The following is a 16,025-nucleotide window of genomic DNA, read 5'->3' as shown; positions in this document are numbered from 1 at the left end:
CCCCTCAGAGCCTCATCACACTGTGTTTTCATCTCTGTGAGGTCTTTGGGGACAGGGGCATGTCCATCTTCATCACCCCCAGTCCCCTGTACAGAGCCAGCCACAGAGTGGCAGGCAGCTCAGTAAACGGGTGCCTGGCAAACATCTCCCCCATGGGGTTCCCCCATCACATTGAATTTCCATCTCTGTAAGCCACATTTTCCAGGCTTTCTTTTTCTTGAAGCCACAAAATCCATCAAATGAAAGTTGGTGAGAGCAGAGCTGCCTGGTTGAAGCCAGGAAGCCTCCCAGCCTCCCCTTCAACCCCCAGGGCAGCCCCCAGCGCAGCCCCCAGGGTACCTCAGAGGAACCCAGTTTGAAAACTACAATAAAAGGTTCTGTAGCTTTGTTAAAACCAAAGATCCAAGGTTTTGGAAACAGTAGGGGAGACCCAGTATAGCACCCTCCTGGTGCTGGCATGGCGAAGGAGGAGCCAGGCTCGGGATCAAATACAAGCCCTGCCTCGGAGGGGCTGTATAACCCTGGGCAGGTCACTTCACCTTAGTCTCCATCCCATTTCTTCAGCTGAACAATAGGAACAACAATTCCTTTCGTGCAGGAGTGCTGTGGGGACTAAATGGGATGATCTATGTAAGGCTGCAGGCCTGATTCCTGATCCTGATTCTGTGCTCAGCAAACGTCTATTGACTGACAAGTCTGAACCCAGACAGTCACATGACTGGGCTGAGGTGGGCCCTGGCCAGTGAGCCTTGCCAGGCTGGGCTGGGTAGTGTCAGGGGTGCAGCAAGTACCTGACTGGCCCTGGGCCCAGGTGGGCTCAGCAGGGCCCACGCTGGACTGGAGGGCCCCTCGGCGGGCCCGGCCATGGAAACCAAGGCTGGGACTGTTTTTGGCTTTGCCCTGCCCCCCAGGGAAGGGGACTGCAGGGCTGGCCAGAGGCTCCAGACTCTTGTGATGCTTGGAGTGGCCAATGCCATTGACTGAAAGACCCCAGGACTTGGCTCTGATGTTGGTGACTGGCAGAAGGGCCATCTGGCTGGGGCCTGTGGATAGAACCAGGCACAGGCTAAGAAGCTGGAAGCTGGTTTCTTCCTGTCCAGCTGTCTCTAGGGCCCCACAAGACTGAGTGAACCCCATGTGTCTCTTGGTCCTCTCAGGGGAACTTCTCAGTCATTGTCCAGAGCCTCGTTCTAGGCTCCAGGAGACCCTCCCACCAATGAGTATTTGGGCCTTTCTCTCTAAGAAGGTAGCCCCCGCCCCAAGCCCCAGCCCACAGAAAGCCTTACCTGAGCGGTTGGTGCTGGGGCTGGGACTTGGGCTGAGGACATGGCCAGGGTTAAAGCTGGGGCCAAGACTAGGACCAGTGGTAGGGTTGGTGGTGGGTGAGGAACAGCAGATGACAGGGCAGGGGTGGCTGGAACACATGTCCAAGGTGCGGACAGCAGAACCTGGGGCCGAGCTGGTGAGGCTGGTGGTCACTGAGGAGGCCAGAGGCTGTATGAGCCGGAGAAGCCCCAAAGACAGAACATAGCAACCTCCCTGTCCTACCCAGACCTGCCCAGACACGCACCCAGCAGCAAAGAGGGCTGTATGCCTGGTAGCCCAGTGGTCAAGGGGGACTGTCGGAGCTGCGTGGTCCCAAAGCTCTGGCTGGACCTGCTGGGGAAGGATGGGCTGAGCTCAGAAGGGCTGGGAGAGCTTGAGGGGAGAGGGCCTGACAGTCCTGGAGAGGCAGGAGGGCAGGAAGAGGCAGAGAGGGAGGGGAGGGAGGCAGGAAGAGGGGCAGCAGGAGCCAGAGGAGAGGGGCGCTGGTCAGCACGTACCATGGGCACAAGGCCTCACTCCCCCCAGGGGGCTGGGGCCGGAGCAGGGCCAGGAGACAGGAAGTGGACACGGCAAAAGAGCTAAGGGGCAGCAAAAAGGCAAAGGGTGAGACAGGCAAAGGGGAAGAGAGAAGAGAAGACACAGTCAGAGGTGGCCCCAGGAGCTGGGGGTGACAGTGGGCTCGCAGAGCCCAAGGCCCTGCCCTGGCCCTCCTTCCTCCTACCCCATGTTCCAACCCCAGCCCCTCAGACAGCCCTGACTCGCAGGCCCAGCTACCTGGAGGGGCACTAAACAGGCCAGACAGAAACATCAGCGTCAGCAGGGACTGGGAAAGGCTGCCCACCCTCCAAGGAGGCCCTCCCTGGACCCCCACAGCACCCCAGCAGGCTGAGAGGCTAAGGATGAACTCCTTTAGAGAAGACAGTCTCATGGCTCTCTGACCTGGGACTGCCCACCAAAGCCCCACCTGGCCTGGCAGCTTGGCTTGGCCTCCAGGAACCTACCCATCAGTGTCTACCAGGTCCTCCTCTGTGCGCAGGCTCAGCACGTACAGTGTGGACATGGACACCACGCTGGAGCCACAGAAAAGGGTGACCGTTAGAGCTGGAGCCACCATCCAGTGCCCTCTCTCTAGGACAAGGCTGTGGTCCTTGCTCCTGAGGCTGGGCTCCCAGGTGATGCCTACAAAATGGGTCACCCCAGAGGGGAAGAGGCAGAAAGGCCCACCTCACCGAGACCTCAGCTGCCTGATCTCCCAAGCTACATCCTCCTCTTCCCCCAGGCCTGAGCCCATGGGCAGCTGACTCCACTGGGCAGCTCCATTCCCCTAGTCAGCCACCATGAGAGCCCAGGGGACAAGTCACCTGAAGGCCATGACCACCACCAGGGCAATGATGGTTCCCTGCAGGAAGCGCTGGCTGATGCAGGCCTGGTCCGGAACCACGGACGATGACTGAGGACCAAGAGGAAAAGTGCAAATGCAAAGAGGGCCAGGCTGAGGCTGTCCCCAGTGGGCTCTGCTGGAGGTCGGAGGAGCGGTTAAGGGGGTGCCCCATTTCCCCGGGGGCAAAGGGAGAAGAAAGAGAAACGGGGCTGGGAGGGCTACAGAGTCACAAGGAGAGGGAAGCACCAGAGGCAGTGAGGCTGGAGAACTGCAAGCCAGAAAGGGAGGCCACAAGGGAGGCCCCCTTTCCAACCCGCCTGCCATCCCTGCTCACCCCTACCTTGCTGGCCACCTTGGGGGGCCTCTTCTTGTGGGGGACGCTGCCCGCCCGACTGAACTGGCTCCCTGCATGGCTGCAGCAAGAGGGCCAGGATCAGGGGTGTCCCTGGGAAGAAGGGTCTCACCTTCCCCCACCCCGCACCCCTACCTGAAGGCGCCCGAGCTGCCGGTGGACTTGAGGCTGTCGAGCCGCCGCAGCTTGGCCAGCTTGTGGCTCCAGCGCTCCAGCTCATCAATGCGCGTCTCCAGGTTGTCTGTCAGCTTGCACAGCTCCTTCACGGCCCCTACGTTCTCCATGAAGATGCGCTCCTGCCATGGGCCATGGGCCATGGGCCAACACAGAGGGCCCAGTCAGCCCCGGGAGCCCCAGGCTGCCAGACATCAGGGGGCAGGAGGGGCGGCCACTGTCCTTGGCCACTGGGAGGCCCTCAAAGCCTCCCTACCTGGGCGGGCCCCTCCAATCCAGCCTCGGCTCCCACAGCTCCTGTGCCTGTCTCCGAGCAACACCTCCACCTCTGCACCTTCACCTGGGCTGTCCCACCTGCCTGAATGGCCCTCCCCACTCCCTGCCAGAGCTCTCCTTTCCTAAGCCTGAAGGCTGCAGCCCCGGGATCTGCCCCTCGGATGACTGGTGTCTCAGATGTCAGCACTTCACTATTCAGCTGGGGTGGAGACCTATTACATGCCTCCTTGGCGCCCAGACTCAGGACAGGTAAGTGACAAACGTCCTCACAATAAACCACGTATTTCAGCCTGGAGGTAACCATACGAGGATGTCTGTGCAGTTCTATTACCGCCCTCATTTTACTGGGGGTGGAAGGCCATGGCCCTCCGCAGGGTTTCTCTTGCCCTTGATCACACAGGCTCCAGGGGCCAAATCCCTACCCACTCATCTCCTTGAACACTCACCCCTTCCCTGTGGGGTGCAGAGGGCGCTCTGGAGGCAGCATGAGAGCCGAGGGTGCTCCTGCCTCTGCTTTGCAGTGCCCCCAGTATCTATGGAGGTGATGAGTGTTCCCCAGCTGGCTCCCCCCTTGCCTCTGGGCTCCCTCCCATTCCCCTACCCACAGACCTTGTTCACCACCAGGAAGTTCTCTATGGTTTTCCCATTGGCAAAGACCATGTCTCCGGTGTCTTTCACAGCCTCAGGCAAGATGTCCTTCACCTCCTGAGCGATGACACCTGGGGGCAGGGAACAAGCCAAAGATGGGTGGGGGGGTGGTAAAGGGCTACTCACAGCTTTGTAATGTACAGTGGGAGCAAGACTGGAGAGGGTGAAGTTCTGGAACCCAGAGATTTGGATTCCAAGGAGCCCTGGAGCAGGGAGATCCCACGAACCAGTGTTCACAGGATTGCAATTCCAGGGCTCAGGTGTGAGGTTCCTGGGCTGGGGTGGGGCGGATTCCTGGGGGTAAGGATCCCAGGGCGAGTGGGTAGTATTCTGGCAGGTTAAAGGTAGGATTCATCTAGCGCGAAGGGCGAGGGTCCCTGGGCCGCGATTCTCGGATTTCCACTGACAATGGGGCGAGGTTCCGGGGACCTGGAGAGGTGCGATTTTCCAAGGTCTGAGGGGCGGGACTTCTAGAAGGCATGATTCCCAGGGGCGCAGTTCCGGGAGTCAAGAGGAGTAGGATTTCCAGGTGACAGGGGGCAAGGTCACTGAGGCCCGAGGTTTCTGGGTTTCCGGACCCCAGTCCGCACCAGCCCGGTCCCTACCTGTCTCTGGCGCGGTGGCCTCGATGCCCGCGCTGGCGGCGAACTCGGGCTTGTATCTATAGTGCACCAGCCGCATGCGCGAGATCCTCTTCAATTGCTCGGTGGTGTCCACCTGCGGGGAGCCAGGCGCGGGAACGAACCCCTCTTGCGGCCGTCCCGGAGCAGGCCCCGGAGCCCAGGAGGGCGGCAGCCTGGAGGCTGCAGTGTGGAGAGGAGACCCCACCACTGGAGTCGTTAGATCGGGATTCGAGGCCAGCCTCCCTCCCTTCCTTCCCCCGCAGCTCCGCCTTTCCGCGTAGTCACGCCCCCTCCCCAGGAGCCCCGCCCCCGCGGCCCGCTCCAGCCTCTGGACCCGCCCGGCCCCACCTCCTGCACGTGTTCCTTGGCGCGCAGGTCGGAGGGGTGCATAAGCGAGCCCATGACCTTGACATTCCCGTGCACAACCAGCGCCTCATCCGGCCGGTCTGTGTTGATGCCCACGCGGCCGTGGTGGAAGACGGTGTCGGGCACCTGTGCCCGCTGCCACAACACATCGCTGTCGCTCTCGAACTGGCCTGGGTTGGAGGCCTACCGCGAGTTGGGGCTGGATCAGTCCTGGGGGATAGGGAGGGGACCTGCAGGGCCCTGGGAGCAGGGGAAACTCCACAGCAGCCCCTCCCCTTCCAGCCAGGGTTTCTCACTGCACCAAGCCCAACTTGAACTGTCCCTCCCACTGTGACAACTTTTTGTCACTTGTGGGATCCCAGAAGCTACCAGGCTTCGTCCACCTCCCTGCTTTACTGTGGAGACCCTGCAGCCCAGAGAGGGTGGGAGCTTTGCCCAAAGCCACACACCCAGTGCCTAGCAGGATGAGCATGCCCACTCCTGACTCTCAGTACCCGGGTACTTCTGCTTGCTGTTTCTCCCAGTCCTGGGGAGGGCTGTCTACGCCCTGGGAGGAGGTGGCTCTCACCCGCACAATGATGCGCTCTGAGATCTGGGCGGCCAGCGTGTAGTTCTGGTTCTGTGCATGAGCCTGGAGGGCCACCACCAGCATGAAGTACCTGGGACACACAGGGGTCTCAGAAGTACTCATGGCCTGCCCCCACCCCCAGGGCCACCCTTTCCCTGGCCAGATGCATGTTCATCTCACCCCCTCCTACAGAGGAGGAACCCGAGCCTCCACCAGGGGGCAGAAATTCCCCAGGGCCCACAGCAAGAAGCCAGGGCTGTTTCTCAACCCAGAAGCCAGGCTTCTGCTCTTCCCATCCTTAAGTCAATGAAGGGCTCTAAATCTCAGGTCTCTCATCTGTGAAATGGCTCAGCCTGTAGGACTCTGTGCCTGGTGTGCCACCCAGGGCGGTGTCTTCCTGCCTCAGAAATGGAGGGGCTCCGGGGCAGGGCCCCCACCTGCTCACCTCTGGTCGGGGTTGGGCTTGCCCTTCTTACGCATGTTGTTAGCGGTGGTCTCGCTGAAGTGCAGCCGCCCCACAGTCACCTTCGTGACCTGCTCAGGGGGCAGATTGACCCTGCAGAGGAGAGGCAGGGTGCTCAAGGGGCAGGGAGGGAGGCTGCAAGAGCCACGCCACTGAGGGGCACCCAGGCCAGCAACGTACGTGAGGCGGACACCCTGGGTACCTCCCTGGCCCCTCCATTCCCAAGCCAGCTTTAGTTGTGGACCCTTCTAGGTACCACCCCCAACAGGGTCAGACACTCACGTGACCGGGTTGAAGGGCCGCTTGCTCCGGTCTGACTGGGACTGCTCGATGTTAATGGACTGGTTCAGGGCCTCCAGCTGTGGGGAGTGAAGCCAGTGGCACCTCGGGACGGGGCTACCCAGCTGGTCCTGCCCTCCTGCCCCCTCTCAGCCAGGCCTGGCCCAACTAGACCTCACCAGGAAACAGGGCAGCACCCAGCCCTCAGCCGCGATTCCCACAAGCTCAGATGCCTTCTGCATGGTCACACCCCCCCACACCCTACTTCACACCCACACCCTCCTCACCCCTCACAGCATACCACTCCCCCAACTTCTGCACAGCTACGCATGCAGTCACTCCCCAAACACCCACACCCCCATTCCACACCCACACGCTCCCCCCACCTCTGCATATATGCACTCACACACAGACACACACACACACTCACAGCCCCACCCTCCCTCATGTCCATACCCACACACCTCACAGCAGCCTCCAAGCCCATCCACTTGCACCTAGGCCCACTCACTCCCCAGATCCTCTCCATACCCACGTCTCCTCTACTCCTCCACGTGCACTGGCAGAGCCATGCCAAGGTACCATGCCTGGCTCACTCATCACACCGAAGCCGACAGACCCAGCCATGCCCACAGGGAGCTCATAGACTCAAAATCAGCCACTACTGGGGTTGTGCTGTGGTGCCTCCCAATGGGTCTTAGGGGAGGGGCCCCTGGGGAGGGGACCAGCATGGAGTCTGCCTGGAGAGGAGGGATGGGTGTTGGGAAGGGCATCCAAGGCAAAGGGAGCCACAGGGTGGAGGGCGGGGGCTGCGATGGTACCACAAGTGGCAGAGCTGGAGCAGAGGGCAGGGCCCCCAAGGCCCCCGTGGTACAGCTTGGAAGCCGGGGCTTTGCTGGGAGGGCACTGGGGGCCTTGGAAGGATATGGAGTGCTGTGGCCCCCTGAGTCTCAAGTGGGGCAGGAGTTGGGGGTCCCAGCTGCTGTGGACATTCCGACAAGGAAGGGAGGTAACCCAGACCAGGGGATGGACAGGAAAGAGGCGAGGACCGGACCAGGTAGAGGGATCTTCCAGGGCAATAGCAAGGCCAGATGCATGATGAGGTTGGGGAAAGAGGGCCCTGACCCAGATTTGCGGCTCAGGTAACCAAGGCCCTGCGCCCCATTCCCTGAGAGGGGAGCCCAGGGTGGGAGGCAAGTGTGCAGGGAGTTTAGTTTGGGACCTGGAGCTGAGGCACCTGGTAGAGGGCCCAGGAGATGGGTCTTGACTGGGGTTGCAGACTTGGGAATCACAGGCTGGAGCAGGAAACGGGGCGAGAGGGAGGCAGGGAGGCAAAGAGGCACAGAGTCAGGGTAAGGTGCCCAATGAGAGGGAAGCAGGCTGAGGAGTCTAACGTTTAAGGGGCAGGCACAGGGCGAAAGGGAGGCAGGGAGGCAGGTTGATGAGCCCAACAAGAGGGAGGCAGGCGCAGGGCAAGGGGGAGGCAGGCTGAGGGGCAGGCACACGGATAAAAGGCGGGAGGGCGGGGTGGCAGTAGCAGGGGGGGAGTTTACACACACATACACACACACACGCACACAGATGCTTGCTTTTTTTTTTTTTTTTTTTTTTGAGATGAAGTCCCGCTCTGTTGCCAGGCTGGAGTGCAGTGGCGTGATCTCAGCCCCCTACAACCTCCGCCTCCCGGGTTCAAAGGATTTTCCTGCCTGCCTCAGCCTCCCAAGTAGCTGAGATTACAGGCCCGTACTACCACACCTGGCTAATTTTTGTATTTTTAGTATAGATAGGGTTTCACCATGTTGGCCAGGCTGGTCTTGAACTCCTGACCTCAAGTGATCTGCCTGACTCCCAAAGTGCTGGGATTACAGGCGTGAGCCACAGCATCCAGCCAACGCTTGCTTTTTCTGGGGTCTTTCAGTGCCCCCAAAGGGCCCTCCTGCCCTCCCTTCCTTGCTGAGCTCCAAACTTGCCTTCACTCCGTGCAGCTTCAGATAGAAGCAGTCGAGGGGCTTGAGGCCCTCGGGCGTCTTGACGTACTTGGGCTCGCCCAGCATGCCGATGTACACTGTCACCTGGAAGTGGTTCTTCTTCTGGCACACAAAGGCGTCGTCGCCCACCGAAAAGTTGAAGCCCTTGTCCGCATCCACGCGGTAAGTGAGCATGGGCCTGGGGGGGCGGGTGAGGGCACTCCCCTGAGGCCCCAGAGCCGGGCCTGGAACATCGGTTCCTCCCACCTGCTGGGTTCCAAAACTATTTCCCACACCACACCCCTGCATCCTCAAACCACCAATGCGGCTGCCCCCACTCCTGAGAAATGGAAACTGAGTCCCGGAGAGGATTCTAGTACAGGGCTGCAAACTCCTCAGACAACATTCTCTCCTATACCCCATGCCTTAGGCCACCGCCCCGCCCTGGTGATGGGGGAAGCAGGGCCAGACCCTGAGGCCCACCAGACTGGAGGGAACTCCTGAGTGGGGGAGGGCTTGACTGCCCTCCCCACACTCGGCTCCTTCCCAGAAGGCTGCCTGAAGCCCCCTCACTCACCCGAGAGGGACTGTGTCTGCAGAGCCTCACAGCGCCTGACAGCTAGTTGCCCTGGAAACGGTGGAACCAGGCGCCTGCTCTGCTGCAGACCCAGCCCCTGCCCACCGGCTTGCTCAAGCCCGCAGATGCCCTCATTCCCACTCCCTCCTCATTCCTACTCCCTCCGTCTGCCTGGGGAGGGAAGGGGCACTCCTGGACTCTCCCTCAGACTCAGCCTCAGTTTGCCCATCTGTTGCTGGGTTTAGTGTCCCATGTTTGGCCCCTTTGAGACACCTCTAGTTGACAGTAAAAAGAGCAACTGGGCCAGGTGCGGTGGCTCACGCCTGTAATCCCAGCACTTTGGGAGGCCAGGGCAGGCAGATCATGAGGTCAAGAGTTTGAGACCAGCCTGGCCAACATGGTGAAACCCCGCCTCTACTAAAAATACAAAAATCAGCCGCCTGTAGTCCCAGCTACTTGGGAGGCTGAGGCAGGAGAATTGCTTGAACCCAGGAGGCGGAGGTTGCAGTGAGCAGAGATCATGCCATTGTACTCCAGCCTGGGCAACAGAGCAAGACCCTGTCTCAAAAAAAAAAAAAAAAAAAAAAAAAGAGCAACTGTTGGCCTGTGGCTTAGCGCACCCTCACTCAGGTCCCCAGGCACAAGAGTGGTCACAGGAGTGCCCAGTGCTGGCCTGGAGGAAGCTGGGCAGGGAGAATGCTTCCAAACTTGTGGGAAGAGGCCTCTGGGCCTGGCCAGTGTTGCCAAAGGCCTGGGCTCACCACCTCTTCCCTCCTGGAGCTCCACCCACCTGCCTGACCTAGCAAAGCACCCAGGAAGTGCCTGGGCCACTTCCGGGGCTGCAGCTGCCAAGCTTCCTGGCCTTGGAGCCTGGGGTGGCAAGGGTGGCCCAAAGAGTATGGCAGTAAGAGTAAGGGGTTTCCTCCCCATGCCAGAGAGGCTGGAGTGCCATACGACTGCACCCCCACCTGGCAGGACTTCATGGGACCCTTCAGCCACCCCAGCAGCCAGACGCCCCCAGGCCTGGGACTGCTGGCTAAGAATTCCCCCAAAGCCTGGAGCACCCAACTCCATGCAGCTGGTCTAATCCACTGGCCCAGGCCTGGCAATATCCACAGTTACCCTGTCACCCGCCCACTGGCCTTCTGGGTGAGCCAGGGGAGTGGTCCCCACAGGGCTCCCGGCCTGCGGCCTGGAAAGATGGAGCCATCTGGGTGTTGAGGGGGTGCTAGGAATGCTCAGGCAGCCTCTGACAGGATCCTCCCCAGCCCCTCCTCCCTCCCTCTAGGGAGGGGGCTGCCGGGAGGGCCCAGCTTGGGCTCAGCTTCCGGCTACCTTCCTGGAATGCAGAGGGAGGAGGTGGGGAAGGAGGAGCCGGGGGAAAAAACACCCATCTGCCCACTTCTCCCTGACTTGGTTCCCAGCTGCCCCTCCCTGGCAGTCATCACCTTCTCAGGGAGGCCTGGGGCTGGCCTAGGAGTCAGGAGCCCTGAGTGCCAGTCCTGGCTCTTCCCTGAGCCTGTTTGCTCTTCTGTGAAATGAGTGCTCCCAGGCCCTGCTCCAGGACCTTGATGAGGTCCTGGGCTGGGGCATCCCAAGATGGGGGGGCCTGGAGGAGTGGGGAGTGTTGTAGGGCACTCACAGCTCCTTGTAGTTAGCATCGTACAGGGTCGCCCACTTGTTCTGCTGATGAGGCTGCCACTTGATGGACTGGTAGTTGGGGTCCAGGTAGGAGCCACTGAGGCTGTCACTGTCCTGCAGGAGGCCTGGAGGGAGGGAACGCCCATGTGGGCCCTGCACCTTGGGTCCCACACCCCACCTTGAAGAGTTGGCCAGCCATGTACCTGGGGAGGGGGCACCTGGCGGGTGCCAAGGTGGTGTCTGGACACGGGCAATGCTGAGAGGCAAGGAACCAGGGCCCGGGGAGAGCGGACCCTGGGGAGGCCAGGGTGGCGATGGGGCTCGAGTGGGGTGCAGAGGCAGGGCTGTCACGGTCCCAGGCTCCTGTTTGATCATTCCATTCAGCATCTGGGCATTGAGGGTGCTGGGGGGGGATTCGGAGTGCTTCCTCTTCTTGGATGGGTGTGTAGGGAGCCTGGGGAAACAGAAGTGTGCGCCGTGGGGGCTGGCTCTCCCCGAGCCCCTCCCACTGGGTAGTATCCACCTCTCTCCCCTCTCTAGCCTGTTTGGGCCAGGATGTGCCCCGCCCAGAGGACACCTCCTTAAGGAAGCCCTCAGGCTTTGCCTCCTCCTACTCCCCATTGCTCCGTGCTGTCATTTTCTGCTTCTGTCACTCTTCGCTTCCCCCAGACTGTGGACAGGAGTCACACCTGACTTGGTGTCTCCATCATGCCCAGCAACAGGGCTGGCTCACAGAATCACAGCAATCGCTTGAGGAATGAATGAGTTTGTCCCTGCCTGCAGTGTCACACTCAAGGTCACCCTTTATAGTGGGGGCTCTATGGAGAGCAGGCCCTGTGATCAGAAACAAGCCACAGAGGGCCTGGGCCACAAAAACCAGGGAAGGGGAGCTTCCTGGGGTGGGGAGTTTAAAGGGGACTGCACGGCACTCCTTCCCCTTCTGGTTTACAAAATGTTTTGACAGCAGAACCTTCCTTTGAACTAAACCTTTCATGGAATCTCCACATGTAAAACAGATGAAAAGACAATCGTGCAGGTTGAGTCAGAGTGGGGGGCTTGGGTCTAGGAAGAAGACTCCTCAGAAACCTGAGGGTTCCATGAGACAGCTGCAAAATCACTGGGGTCTGGGTAAGGGCACAGCCCCAGGCCCAGTCCTGGCTCTGCCCCTGGCTCATGATCTGGATGGGACATTTCCCCCATCAGAGCCTCAGTTTACCTACCTGTGCCCACCAGATAAGGTAGTTGTGAGCAATTAGCCATGGCTGTAAACCCCTCAAGGTATTGCTGGGTAAACATGTGTAAATATGTTACCCCCATCTGCCCTGCAGAGCCTTCTGCCCTCCCTGGGTGCATCCCGGTCCCTACCTCCCTCTCTGGCCTGCCCGCCGCCCTGCCCACCCTGGTCCCTGTACCCCACCTTCCCACCCCAGGGAGCCAGCCACCCACGTCTTACTCAGCTCCGTGCTGCTGCAGGAGCTGGTGCAGCATCTGGGACTGCTGGGTGTGGTGAAGATCAGTGGGCACCAGCCCCTGCCCCATGGCAGCGTAGGGGGGGATCGGGGGCTCGGCCTTCATGTACAGATCCCGCTGCAGGACAGGGTAGTGAGGTGGGGGTGGTGGGGGTGGCGGGGGGCCTGGCAAGTGGGCTGGAGGTGGGGGCGGATGCTCCAGGCGGGAGGGCACTCCCACGTGGCACAGCGTCTCAGGGGTTATCGTGCGCAGGAGATGGGGCTCTGCAGGAGAGATGGGGGAGCAGGCATCTGAGACCAACCTCACTCAGGCTCCTGGGCACCGTCCTCCCCAAGGCAGAGTCTCCTGCTTCCACCCCGTCCTGAGCCAAGCCCGGGGGCTGCCCCCCATCTACCCTAGGTGGGAGGGCCGTTGGTCAGCCACCTACTAGAGGCCTGGGCAGGGAGGCACAAACCTGCCCAAGGAGGGGCAGCCTTTCACCTCATCCTAGCCACCTCCTGCCCCCAGGCTGGGCCAGGAGAATCCAACCCAAATCTAAAGGTCCCCCTCCGTCCCCATCTCCTCTGAGGCCTGCTCCTCCTCTGGGCCTCAGGAAGGCGTCTCCGGAGACCCCCAGCCCAGGCCTGCCCAGTGCTCCCCCCTCCGGCAGGCAGTCCCTCTTCTGGGCTCTCAGGGGCCAGCCCCCCAGCCTGAGCGGGGAGGCCCCAGCTCCCTTTGTTCCCCAGGAGGCATTCCAGGGATGTTTTTGGTAAGATAAACAGAACTCTTGACCCCAATCCGGACTGCGGGGAGCCTGCTCCCGCGGTGGTTCTGCTCTTGGCCACCTGGGGGCCAGGGCACCCCTGAGCACCCTCTAAGGTGAGGTGGGCCCGGCCTGGGAAGCCTGCACCCAGGCTGCACCCACGGCCTTCCCCAGCCACCCACTTACCGCCGAAGGGTGCGTCCATGATGGCGCAGGCGGGCAGGCGGGTGGCATCACCGCGGGGATACTTGCTCAGAGGCAGGGCCAGGCTCCCCACCCGCCCGTGGGGAAACAATAGCCAAGCGCCAGGGAGTATTTGACCAGCGATAATCTCAGCCCGTTGGGCAGCCGCTGGCCCCCTCCCTCCTCCCCTACCTCCCTGATAAGGCCGCCCCAACTACTTGCCCAAACCCTGGAGCAGGAGGGCGGTGCCCGCTGGACTCACCATTCACCTGCTGAGGGGAGTAGGCCTCGGAGCCCGAGTCTGGGGGAGAGTCCGGCAGTGTGCTGCGAGAGCCAGGGGAAGGGGCCGGGGCGTGAGCAGCTGAGCTTCTGCCTTCCAGCTGGGCAGCTTCTCTGCGTGGTAGGGTCCCACAGCCCCCCAGAAACTGGCGACACTGAGGTTTCGTCACATCCACCCTTAGGGGCATTTCTCTGCACCACCCACATTGGGGTGCCTGGCAGGGCCTGGGGCCGAATTGTAGGTAGGGGACCGCCCAGGATCCCCTCAGACCTACAGGGCACTTGGGGGGCAGTTACTAGTGTCCTTGATGATGGCACAGGGAATCAAAGACTCCCGCCCCAGACCGAGGGCCAGGCCTTCTTCTCTCTTCCTGCACCCACTGAAGCCCCACAGCTTCCTGGAAACACAGGGCCCTAGGGGGCTGGGCCTCAGGGCATTCAGCAGGTCATGGGGGGCTGCCCCACCAGAGGCAGGTGTGGACTGGGAAGGGAGCCAGCACCACCGGGCCTGGGTTTATTTTTTTCTTGCAGGTTTCACTTTTATCAGTGTTCAGGAAAAAGAACAAACTCAACCCAAGAGGTCAACACGTCCTGCGTGAACCCTGTGCTCACCCAGCAAGTGGAAGGCTGTGGCCATATGGGATCCAGCTCTTTGGCTATCCCTGGTCCCCACATCTGGAGCAACTCCCCATTCCCATGCCCAGGGAACTGCCAGAGAGGCCATGGCCCTGTTGTGGACACAGCCCTGGGGCTGGCTCCAGAGTCCCCCTGCATCCCTGTGCCAGCCACCCACCCACCTTCGGGGCCTCATGTAGAGACCTATACAACGATTCAAGAACACAGACCCTGCAGGTTTTGTGTGAATGATACAAAAACGTGTATGGGGACTCAAACCCATACTCCTCGCCACAGCCTCAGGCCCCCTGGGCTGCCACTCCGTCCTGTACTTCCCTGACAATGGCCAGGCCTTCTGTAATGTGTTAAGGTCTTTCACACCCTGCAGTCCCTGCAGTCCCATGCCCCAAGTCCACAGCACCTTGTGTTCTCTCCTCTTAAGTTCCTCTGGCACCTGATTATTCCTCTACTTGGAGATGTACTGGTGAATACCTCTCCCCAGTTAGGCTTCAGGAGCCACTGCAGAGCCGGGTGTCTGTTTTTTTTCTTTTCTTTTTTTTTTTTTTTTGAGACAGAGTCTCACTCTGTCACCCAGGCTGGAGTCCAGGGGCACAATCACCACTCACTGTAACCTCCACCTCCCAGGTTCAAACGATTCTTGTGCCTCAGCCTCCCAAGTAGCTGGGATTACAGGCTTGCGCCACCACACCCGACTAATTTTTGTATTTTTAGTACAGACAGGGTTTCACCATATTGCCCAGGCTGGTCTCAAACTCCAGGCCTCAAGTGATCTGCCCACTTCAGCCTGCCAAAGTGCTGGGATTACAGGCATGAGCCACCGCACCCGGCCTTTTTTTTTTTTTTTTTTTTTTTTTTTTTTTTTTTTTTTTTTGAGACAGGGTCTTACTCTGTCCCTAGCAGTGGCATGATCACAGCTCACTGTAGCCTCGACCTCCCTGGCTCAAACTATTCTCTCACCTCAGCCTCTCGCGTAGCTGGGACTATAGGCACACGCCACCACACCCAGCTAATTTTTGTATTTTTTGTAGAGATGGGGTTTCATCATGTTGCAGACTGGTCTTGAACTCCTGGGCTCAAGCAATATGCCTACCTTGGCCTTCCAAAGTGCTGGGATTACAGGTGTGTGCCACCACACCCAGCCTCATGTCTGTCTTGTTTATCACCTAGACTCAGGTCTGGCCCTGGGTCCCTTCCTGGAGTGGCCCTGCCCACAGAGTCCCTGTGTGGCTCTGGACAAGCCCCTTTCCCTCTCTGAGCCTCAGTGTGCCATTAAAATCCTGACGGGAGCAGTGGCCAGGGCTCCTTGTGGGGTCTCCCAGGAGCTGGATACCCAGGAAGGCTGATGAGCTCACGCAATCATAGGCACATGATACAGCAGCGGGCACCAGCAGGCGCTTACCAAATGTTAGTTCTCCTCCCTCTGCCCTCAGGGGCCTGTAGTTTAGGAACAGCCTCACAGCCTCAAGCAAACAGTTTGCCTTCTGCAGCAAAGGTTCACCCCTGGCACCCCAAGCCTGGCCTCCACTCCCTTCTCCCCAAAAGCCAGGGAGCTCAGGAAGCACGGCCGGCCATGTGTCCATGGCCACCATGCACCCAGGGCATCCTCTGTGCCCTTGCTTGCTTCCCACGATAATCTTGAGGGGTAAGCATTTGAGGGCTCACTTCACAGAAGAAACTGAGGCCATGGGTTACCAAGGCAGACAGCTGATAAATGGGGAAGCTGAAGTTGGAGCCAGGCTGTCTGAACACAGAGTTCATGCACCTAGTGTTTTAATGCTCTTCCACCCAGAGACAGGGGCCCCTACATTTGCCCTGAGCTCCCCTGCAGACCCATGCTCCCAGCCTCCCACTGTGAGCATGTGCTCCGGGAGCTGCCCTGGAGTCTGGCTGGCCGGGTGGCTGCCTGGAACCTTTGGTCAAAGCCAGGCCTAAGGTTCAGCCCTGGGTCAGGCCCTTGGTGTGGACTCCTCAGAAAGATGGGGGGAAGGGCCTGGGTTCTGGGCCCCATGAGGCTTGCTTGGGTAGGGGGGAACTGAGGTGCCACATCTGAGCCATGGGCCAGCTTCTGTGGCCA

At 60.3% G+C, this 16,025-nt stretch overlaps 1 protein-coding gene across 9 annotated transcripts in view; it reads right to left on the bottom strand.

Moving 5' to 3' along the window:
• The window catches only part of MYRF (myelin regulatory factor), a 35,896-nt gene that overhangs the window by 5,876 nt on the left and 13,995 nt on the right, over positions 1–16,025 (bottom strand). For 2 of the 9 annotated variants that reach the window (XM_024347192.3, XM_024347194.3), the window contains exons 4-22: positions 13,299–13,360; positions 12,095–12,374; positions 10,845–11,095; positions 10,643–10,766; positions 8,427–8,622; positions 6,460–6,536; positions 6,160–6,270; positions 5,715–5,805; positions 5,129–5,329; positions 4,763–4,874; positions 4,119–4,228; positions 3,195–3,355; positions 3,048–3,120; positions 2,688–2,776; positions 2,328–2,396; positions 1,824–1,904; positions 1,571–1,656; positions 1,287–1,478; positions 792–1,043 (exon numbers count right to left, since the gene is read on the bottom strand). In XM_024347192.3, coding sequence (XP_024202960.1) covers positions 792–1,043; positions 1,287–1,478; positions 1,571–1,656; positions 1,824–1,904; positions 2,328–2,396; positions 2,688–2,776; positions 3,048–3,120; positions 3,195–3,355; positions 4,119–4,228; positions 4,763–4,874; positions 5,129–5,329; positions 5,715–5,805; positions 6,160–6,270; positions 6,460–6,536; positions 8,427–8,622; positions 10,643–10,766; positions 10,845–11,095; positions 12,095–12,374; positions 13,299–13,360 — 2,618 coding nt within the window. Of the gene's footprint in view, positions 1–791; positions 1,044–1,286; positions 1,479–1,570; positions 1,660–1,823; positions 1,905–2,327; positions 2,397–2,687; positions 2,777–3,047; positions 3,121–3,194; positions 3,356–4,118; positions 4,229–4,762; positions 4,875–5,128; positions 5,330–5,714; positions 5,806–6,159; positions 6,271–6,459; positions 6,537–8,426; positions 8,623–10,642; positions 10,767–10,844; positions 11,096–12,094; positions 12,375–13,298; positions 13,361–16,025 lie in introns of all 9 variants that reach the window. The other 7 variants (XM_024347191.3, XM_024347193.3, XM_024347197.3 and 4 more) reach the window with 4 other exon arrangements.

This window comes from Pan troglodytes, chromosome 9 (assembly GCF_028858775.2).
Source record: "Pan troglodytes isolate AG18354 chromosome 9, NHGRI_mPanTro3-v2.0_pri, whole genome shotgun sequence".
Lineage (NCBI taxonomy): Eukaryota > Metazoa > Chordata > Mammalia > Primates > Hominidae > Pan > Pan troglodytes.
Note: the sequence above shows the minus strand (reverse complement) of the source record. Positions and strands in the feature narration are given on the sequence as shown.